Source organism: Peromyscus maniculatus, chromosome 4, assembly GCF_049852395.1.
Source record: "Peromyscus maniculatus bairdii isolate BWxNUB_F1_BW_parent chromosome 4, HU_Pman_BW_mat_3.1, whole genome shotgun sequence".
NCBI classification, from domain to species: domain Eukaryota; kingdom Metazoa; phylum Chordata; class Mammalia; order Rodentia; family Cricetidae; genus Peromyscus; species Peromyscus maniculatus.
The window spans coordinates 152,088,594-152,098,400 of NC_134855.1; the positions used below are offsets into that span (position 1 = coordinate 152,088,594).

Genomic DNA, 9,807 nt, shown 5'->3' on the forward strand with positions numbered 1-9,807 from the left:
TCCATGGCTCTCATCCTGGCCTGACCTCTTCACTTGGGCTCCAACATCACAGACCTCTACACCTGATAGGCACAGTCTCACATCGTCCCCCAATACACAATGGATTCTGCATCCCAAGATGCACATGTTAAAACTTGGGAGTTAAAGCTCAGAGCTTCACCAATGTATTTTTATGTTCAGAAGAATCAAGAAAGATAAGGACAAGCCCTCAAAGATGGCTGCAAGTCCATTTGTGAAACACGTTGATATGCTGACCTATTTTGATAACAGCCTAACTTGCTCCAGCCTGCCACAGGTGTCCACTGGTCACTTCAATACTCTTGACTAACGTTGCCAAAATAATGACTAACAGATCTATTCACCTATGATTCTCCTGCTGGGATGTCCAGTTGCAGACTCGGTATGCATAGATGGGGTGAAAGTATCTGCTAGGCAGAGTGGTGCATGGTTAGAGGGTTCACTGGCCTGTGGATGAACACCGCCCTTGCTCTCTCTCTGTGTGCAATATGAGTTTGTCGTTTTGGGTTTTGTTGTTGTTGTTGTTGTTGTTGTTGTTTTTTACAAATTATAAAATCAGGCCTATTAACTGAAAACCAGCGGGGGACAACCTGCATCAGGGATTGTCACCAGTGTCTGCAAAGAGCTCTTTCTAGGAAAAAGAGATGTCTTCTTGGAGCTGACTGAACATCCTAACTTGGAAATTAATCACAGACTCTGAAAGTTGTACCCGTGTGAGTCTCTTTGTAACATGTTCCTCTGGCTCCAGCTACCAGAGGACCCTTGCTACCAGCAGGGCCACAGACCTGGAGTGGAGCCACCACTACCCCCAGAGTCATAGAAATTTTGTCTCTCCCTCTGAGGAGGAGTGCTGTGGGCAGGGGGGATCCTTTGCTGAAGTCCTCTGGAGATACCAGCCTTGATACTGGCCACCACTCATTCATCCTTGGAGCAACCTCGTGATATTTCAAGACATCTTTTTAACTTCATTTTCCTCACAAGTCCTTGTGAAGGGAGAGTTTCCTAAATTCATTGATTCCCTTTTGGCAAACTTGCAACTCCTGGATTTAGACAGATTAAATACAGTAAAGATTTCCTATATCAACTCAAAGAACATTACCTGAAAACTCGGGAAAGGTGTTTGTTTTTGTTTTTAACTCCAGGAAGAAACCAGAAGAAGAGAGGGGAGGGAAGAAGGAAGGAAGTTGGGGGGAGGGAAGGACCAGGAAGGGGGAAGACAGTGGGAAATGGACAAACTACACAGAAGACACATTCCCAGAACCGAAAGGAACCAACCAACCATCCCACTAACATATAATAATCTTTATTCTGCAACAAAGACATAAATAATTTTATGAATTCATATGACCTATACAAAAGACAAAATAATATATTGCACTAAATTTTGTTATGGAGTATCTGGATTTAATATTAGCTGAACAGATAAATATATATATACAAGTCAAGGAATTAAGGCAAAACCAGATGATATTTCAAACACAACAGGAGATTTGAAAAATAGATATAATTAAAAACAAGGGCATACCATCTCCAGTTAATAAAGTGGTCATGTTGAAGGGGAAAATAATCCCCTATGGTTTTAATAAAGTGGTTATTATCAATCACGTTAATTAAAGTTGAGCAATAAAGTATAAGATTTTCCACCAAGGAGAGCTATTTTGCCAAGGTTTGGGAACTGAGCGCTTAGAATTGGGGTAAGTAACTTTTTCTTTGTCAGATTATGATCTATTTTTCCTATTAGAAAATATAATTTGGAAAATATGACTCTTTCACATATATAATTAAAATACAACTATGGAGCATTCATTTTAGGGAGCAGGAGGGAGGTCATGTAGGTGAGCTCAGAGTTAAGGTACATTTTGAGGCAAGCCATTCGTTACCTTATGGGTAGAGAAAACACTATGCCAGTCACTAAAATACAATCCCAGTTACCTTAAGAGAACAAAACAAACCAATTCCAAAGTAATTATAATAAAAAGAAAACAAGTGTAATCATTGTATCCACACAATATACGAGTCTTTGGCAGTCCCATAATCACCACTGGAGTCAGAACTTCCAAGTTTTCTAACTTTCAGACCTACTTGCTGGTCTTTCAAAAACAAAGAAATGAAAACCACAATGCAGTAACAGCAGGAAACTAAATGGGACGAACCTTGAGACAGCTTCTGACTGTTAACTTGTAAGCAGATTTAGGGATTTCCAGCTTTGGAGTCCTGATTCACACGTAAGGAAACTGGTACACACATGAAAATAATCTGTGACACTTTGCATTTGTCCAGACAGGTCTAGAGTTCTTAAAGAGAATCCATAGTCACTCACGAACAGAACAATAAGAGACATGAATCCAAGGGTGAAAAGTGGTCTTCCGAGAACCCAGGGCTGGGTGCTCTCACTCATGGCATCACGGAGAAGCTGAGTTCTATAGAGGGAACACCAGAAAACCAGAAAACGTGGAATACTGCCAGCCGCCAAGCAAGTTACCTTTCTCTAGTTTTAGGTAAACCTTATCTTCTTTGTCCAGGTACAATAGCACTCCATTAGTGGCGGCTTCTCGGGTCACATCTTTATCCCCAGCAAATGCAGATATGACCGGTTTCCCATTTAACATTAAGTTCACCTGGAAGGAGAAAGATGACCACTGAAAAGCTCCCTTTAAAATCAAAATGTGTGCTAGGAAATGGTCAGACATTTGTTACTCAGGAAATAGTCTCCTTTCCCTTCAAACTGGACATACATGGGGTCAGATTTAATGTATGTGTGTGTTGTGTGTATATTTAATGTGTGTGTGTGTTCCTATGAAAATTTCCTTAAGTACCCACAAAAATAATGCCTTCTAAACAGCCACCTAGTCATGTGAAAACTGGCTTTCCTTCAGCTGTAAACAAAGCTAACTACTGTACTGACCTCATACACTCAGCATCAACCTTTTGGTAATAAAGAGGACAGGGGGCTTCCTAATGTTGGGACCTGACAAAGTCAGACACAGCCACATTCTGCCAGAATTTGAGTAGGTGTCTCCTTTTCTGAAATTTGAGCAACAACAAAAGTCATTTGAAATGTCAGAGTTTCCAGGGAAGCAGATGTGATCTTTACACATTCTCTCTTTCCAGGTTAAAATTAATATGGAAGAGATTAAATCTAAGGTGGGTCAATTGATCAAGACACTGGGATATAAAAAAGTGACAGATGACCATGCCATCTATTAACCACAGAGACACAAAATGTAATACAAATGCTAAACATTCAATATAACATATTTCAGAATTCCATAGACATGTATCATTGTTTACTATTGATTTATTTTAATACTACAATAAAAAAATCTCTGTATCTGCTCTAGTGTGTAAGACCAAGCTTGTCTGAACAAGCACAACACAAGACCCATCACTAACCATGCAATTGCAACTAGGAAGAAGTTCCTGGGGCAAGAGGATCAAAAATAAACTATAGCATGATGTGCTAGGTGCATCCTTTCTCCAAAGTATCCTCAGCCATCCCCTGGTAGCTTGGTTTCAGTGGATAATTGTATCTCATAGTTTTTAAATTTACTAAATCTGCTTTGTTAATTTAATGTCCATTTGTACATTTTTATAAGATTTATATTCCTTGTAAGTTTGTATAACTTTTGTTCAGGCATGAGATAATATCAAGATCGTCTGTAGAGATCTGTGTCATGAAGGTTTTGCCAAGCTGTGTTTTGTTATTGTTGTTGTTTCAATAGTTTATTACATCTCATTCTTTTTAAATGAAAGCAAGCTTGTTTTGTTTATTTAACACCCATTTGTAAAGTTTTATAATTTTTCCTTACAAATTTGAATAACTTTTGTTCAGGAATGAGATAAAAATCAAGATCTGTAGATATTTGTGTCAAAGATTTTGCTGAGCTGTGTTTTATTTTGTTTTGTTTTGTTTTGTTTTATATCAGGTTATAATCAGGGTAATAATTTCAACTGCTTATTTTTCTATGTGCCTTTTGTCAATGCCCAAATGGATGTTATAAGGAAAAATGGAAATTCAATGTTTTGAAAATAAATGAAAAAGGTGGACAATTAATGCAAGCATATCTTTGAGTGAATAATTAAATGCAGGAGCAGAGAGCACATAGTTCGAAGCACATACCTGGATTGTTTGGCTCTGGTAGACTTTAATTACATGAAAACTGAAACTATAGATTCCTTTCCTTGGTGCCACAAAGACAGACTCCAATGTGAAAAAATTGCCCACATTAACCAGGATCTATAGATAAAACCAATAAATAATTGTAAGTTATTATAGTTTTTGACCAAGTAAAACAAATTCCCTCTTCTTCCCCTTCTTCCTTCCTTCCCTTTCTTCCTCCCTCCCTCCCTTTCTTACTTTCCTTTATATCTTCATTCTCTCTCTCTTCTTCTCTCCTCCCTTTCTCTTTTTTTTCAATAACTAACTTTAGAAACAATAGAGAATAAAACAGCTAATCCTATTTCTTTCCTCTTAAGTGACTTGGGAAACATGTGCATAATGGAAGTTTCTTCTGCCTTTTAAATAGTACAGGCAAAAATAAAACAACAGTGTTGTATTTATGCCTCAATTTCCAGGCTGGATGTCTCTAGGTCATCAAAGCAACATATAAAGGTTTGTATTAGCTTTACGCAGGATCAGATGGAAGGCATCTGCTACACAGTTACGTCTCCACAGTCTATAAGCCTTCCCGATGTCCAGAAGTGACGTTATCCAGCCAGCCAATCGACATCCATGGGCTCTCTGCAGCAATCCCTGGACACCATACAGAGGCATACCCCCTCCACCATAGGGTGTAATCCATGACACCAACAGTTGCTACCGCAGAGCCAGGAAAGCCAGGTTCATCCCCAATCCTCTGCCAGGGCTCTCCTCAATCCATGGCCATTTGTTTTGTTTATTTGCCATCTAAGCCTTAATACATTGGTGATGAGTCAGCCCTGGCTGGATGCCAAGAGAAGGGCATGGATGCGGCAGACAGTAAACTAAGTGGCCTTTCTGTGTTCTTCAGTGTCTTGTTTGATCCTATCAGTCACCTAAAGTCCATTTGAAGTTTAAGGGTCAAAAGTGAAAAGTGAAGTTAAGCACTGTTTCTAAGAAAGCCATAACACACCTTATATCCCAGGATGTGTGGCCTGGTTTTGACATCAACTCTGTATTTCAGTGAATCCTCAGTTAAATTTCAGTGTCTCAGAGGTAAGTCCCTTTCTGAGAGAGCATTAGGGCCAGAACTAAACAAGGAGGCTTTCTTTCATGTCTCCCCAAGCAATAAATCCATAAAAGTCAGATGTGTCTCTAAAGATATATTTTCTGTTTATCAGAACCAGTCTGTTGCTATCTGTTTTAAACGTCATCTTGTTGAAATTACTACACTCACACTTCCTGCATCATTTCCTCAGAGCATACTACCGCCTCTCCACAGCACACCAGGATGTCAGAATACTTAGAATGTTTAGGTAAATGCACCAGGCTCAGCCCTGCTTGGCATACAAATATGTGTGCAATTTGACTGAGATCTGAGCCTATTCCCCATAAGCATCAGCTCTCTGTTCTGACCTGAGATCAGACAGACTTCTTACAGTACCATCACCAGCTGTGAAAGATTCCCCGGCAAAATGTTGACAAAAATATCTTTTCCCAGCAAATTCAAAATAATGTAAGGTGCTTAGCCAAGACTTCCTGATTCAGATACAAGAGGCATCCTTCATTAACAAAATAGAAGTGCCTGATTAGTGTTGATTAGTAAACATGAAGCTGGATGTGGACTCCACAGGGTAATTGAAGCATCCAAGCACATCAAGATTTATAACTAAATGTGTCTTGTTGTCTCTAAGATGCATGGCTCCCTGAACAAAAGAAAAATCCCTTTCTTCTTCTAATTGATGGGAAGGTCAGTGAAAAGAATGCCCAAACAAAGACAGCGCAATGTCCACAGGGTTCCAACATTTAGATAATGCACTAAAACAGCAACCAGGGGTGGTGGTATGCTTTCTTTCTATCACTTTGTTAAACACTGCACCAGAATCTCCAAAGGGACTACTTAATTCATTTTTTTAAATTTATAGTTATCCCATACTGACCCTCTAGGGAGACATTTCTGTCCCTGACCAGATGGCCAGTGTATTGCTGAGACTTAAGTAAGGAGCACAAATGTCACCAAGTCTTTTCTGGCACATCCTGCACCCCCACTTAACCTGCCCACCGGGCTCTGCATACCACTGTGAACTGTGACTTTAGAATTAGACAGTCTCCAGGTACTGTTGGGGTTGGACACAAAATGCTGGAGTTGGGCTTCTGCCCTAGGGGGCTTTGCTAAGCTGATACCCTGCGGTTGCTCATCACTCCAGTCCACGCAGCGCTGAGCCACTCGGCAGAAGCTTCCGCGTTCATCAATTCAGCCCCATTCCCTCCCTGCAACTTCAAATTCTGTGTCTCCTCAGCAACTTACAATGCCCTGCAGAAACCCAACCAAGCCTAGGAAGGGTAGCCCAGCTCCCCAGCGCTTACCTACCCAAGTTCTGCACAATTACTCAATCCCCTTTCTTCCTGTGTGGACAACTTTTCTAAGTAGTATCTAGAAGGGCTTTTGATCTACACCAGGCAGGGTGGTGTTGATCCAGCCACCCTGGACTCTGCATAGTGAACCTAGTTTCTAGCCCTGGAGGTGATATTTGACCTCAGAACCCCACCCCCAATCTCTGCTTCCACCTGGGAGGGTCCCTGCACCTTGTGGAGTCCTTGTTGGAGAGATGAGCTTCCACCAGGAAACACAATCCAAACATTTACGGGCCCCCGTCACAACATCTCCGGGGCACCTGCTGCTAAGTCTGAACCAGAGGGCCAAGTTCTCTACCAATAGATCGCAGCATCCAGGGACAGTATTCCCTTCAGCCCCTGATGACCTGTTGCTACTAAACTTGTCTTCATCTCCAGGTGCCTGCCTCTGCGCTCCCAAACCACCCCACCACGCCGGCCTATCCTCGGCCAGACACCAAGGAGGAATGGGGGCTGCGGTTGTTGGGGAAGGGAGGCAGCTCAAGTTTCAGACTGATACCTTCAGGGAGGTAGCTGCTTAAATGATCTCGCCACATCCTTCCTAAGCGTACTAGCTTAATCTGGGCAGGCAGCTCCCCTGAGACCACCCACCCACTGGGCACCGTGCATCCCTCTGGGGTCTGACCTGGTCAAAGTAAATGATGCGTGTCTTGTTGCTCATCTCGGATGGTTCATGGTTGGTGCTCCGAACCGCCGAAAAGGCCACCTTGGAGTTTGCTGCCCGGACCGATATCCCCAACGGGGAAGAAGATGATCCCTTGGAGTCTGTGGCTGGGTTGGAGTCGCACACCACCAGACACTTGCCCTCCAGCACGATCGGTTCGGTGTCATTTTGTGCCCAGACAGGCAGCCCAGGCAGTGCGAGAACCAGCAGAACAGCCGGTACCACGGACAGCGCCCGGCGCGCAGAGCCCATGGTGAGCGGGGTGCGCAAGCCGCAGCTTGGCTCTTCTGCTCCCGGGCGCTGCCTGCTACCCCGGAATCCCGGAGCTCGGGAAGATGCCAGTGGTTAAATCGACAGCGCTGCAGGAAAGGCGGCGGCGGCGGCAGCGGCGGCGGCGCGCGCACTTCCACCAATTCTCTGGGTTGAAGTCTCCCTTCGAGCTGTCTGGCTGGTTCTGTTACCTTTGTCCTTTAAGCAGCTCATGCAGAACTCCCTACCCTAACCTCCTCCGCCCCAAAATCAGTTTTGCCTGGGGCTCCTGCAGCCACACTTGTCCCTTGACATCTAAAAAGTCTCCAGACCCTCTCGATCACACCTCAAAGGAACAAAATAAATTCTCACCCTAAACCCAAGTACTCCCGGGTGAAGCACAGAGCTGAAGACAGGACTCAGCGAGAAAACGCCAAGGTGGCGGGTGCCAAGCGGTGTGGGTGTCGGTCCTGTCCGAGGGACTCTGGCTGGCGCAGGAACAAATTACAGAGGCAGGAGGTGTTTCCGGGGATGCGAAGAACACCAGGTTGTGTTCATGGACAGAATGCTAGCGACTCCCACTTGCGCTTGGTCAAAAATTCCCCCCAAAAGCCCCGTGTCACTCCGACGCAGGTAGGCGGCTCAAATTTCGGAATCCGTTCTAAGGTGCAGGGCGCCTACTGCCCTGGGTTCCGGTGTCCCTGCGTACAACTTTGTGTCTTGGCGCGCAGCGCAGGCGGGAGGGACAGCGCCGAGAGGGCACCCGAGTGCTATTTATAGGAGCGGGGAGTGCAGATGGCTTTGGCTCGCTCGCTCAGCCTGTGGATCCCGGAAAGCAGAAAAGGCGTCCGGTGACCCCAGCGGAGCAGCGCCTGTGTGACGTTGAACGCACCCGGCCTGAGCGGGGCACACCGCACGGCCGGCCGCGAAGATCCGTGGCCACTCAGCCCCCTTGAAATCGCGTGGGGTGTGCGCAGAGGAGGATGCCCACCGGCCCGCGCCTGCCGGGGTTCCGTGGCTGCTCGCCACCTGCTCCACCTGGAGCCACGGAGGGGTTTACGGAGCCTCTGGTCCTGCCCAGCGTGGGACTCTCTGAGCCGAACGCTGCCGGTGCTGGCAGCACCGATGCAGAGATTTCTGGAAGGACCGCGGCGGTTCTGCGGGGCTTGCTACCTGGACTCTAAAGTGGATCCACCAGCGTCCCCAGCTGCACCTGGTCCGGAGCTCGTCCCACGTAGCCCTCCAGCCTGGCGGGCTCAGGAAAGCCTTGGGGCAGCCCTGTGCCCTGGGAGAGGCGGGGGGGAGGGTGGGGGTGGGGGGGTGCGGAGGAGGCGCCTGATTTCCTTCCGCACAGAAGGTTGAGCCTCGGAAGCCACAGGGGCGCGCCTTCCCACTCACACTGAGCATCCACCCCAAGCAAAGAAAAGTCTTAGTGAACAGGATCCCCTTAAATATAACGATTAAAATACAGCACCTGGGAGTGCTGCACCTCTCTCCGCTTTGATGTGTCTCCCCCTGTGCACTCCTCTGCCATCTTGGCCTCTTATTGGCAACTTATTTTCCTCTTCCGCAGCCACCAACGGGAAGCTGGGAAGTGGGGCTTGGCATTGGAGTTGGCTGCAGGAACTCGGCCAAGACATACACCTTGATGACACACTTTCCTAACTAATGGCCCTGGTTTTCTGGTTCTGTATTTTCTGGGGTCAGGACACTCCCAAATTCCTTTTCGACTTCCAGCTGAAAGAGAGCAATCGCATCTACCTCTCTAATCAAAACAACATCCCCATGGAAGGCAGCAGCCACTCGGACCTCCTGATTAGTATATACTGGTTGCTTATTGTTTAGAGGTTGAGCCATGTCCTTGGGACAAACCAAGCTCCCCTAATGGTCATGAGATTCTTGGAACGGCGTTCAAGCTCCTCCCCAGCAGAATCCAGCCCTACATCTTTAATCTAGTCTCCTCCTAAGGTTCTCCAAGGGAACTTGTGCCATAAGCCTACACTGAAATTCCAAGTATTAAGATACAAGATGCCCTTATGGTTGATTCTTAGCCCTGATTTCCTATAAAGATACAAATAAAGATGTGCTGCCTGGAACCATAGTTGAGGGAGGTAGGCACTGCCACCACTGAGTGGTAGGTGCTCTAGGGTGATGCTATTGGTGACAGTGTTGGCTGCCCTTTGTCTAAGCTGTAAAGAAACAAGAGAGTTAGCCAGGCCTTTAATGGAGGGCTACCCTGACATCCACCTTAAGCTTCCCAAGGTCCCACAGCTTCCCACCTGACCCTTTCAGACTTCCTTATTCAACCACCCATCACCAGTCT

At 45.7% G+C, this 9,807-nt stretch overlaps 1 protein-coding gene across 1 annotated transcript; it reads right to left on the reverse strand.

The window, feature by feature from the left end:
• Positions 1-1,274: 1,274 nt before the first annotated feature.
• Positions 1,275-9,040, reverse strand: Cbln4 (cerebellin 4 precursor). The gene is made up of 3 exons (XM_006985359.4): positions 7,197-9,040; positions 4,139-4,255; positions 1,275-2,636 (listed from the first exon to the last, which is right to left on the reverse strand). Exons 1-3 carry the CDS (start codon positions 7,485-7,487, stop codon positions 2,439-2,441), a joined length of 606 nt encoding a protein of 201 aa, XP_006985421.1. The 5' UTR covers positions 7,488-9,040; the 3' UTR covers positions 1,275-2,438.
• Between the last annotated feature and the right edge of the window lie 767 nt (positions 9,041-9,807).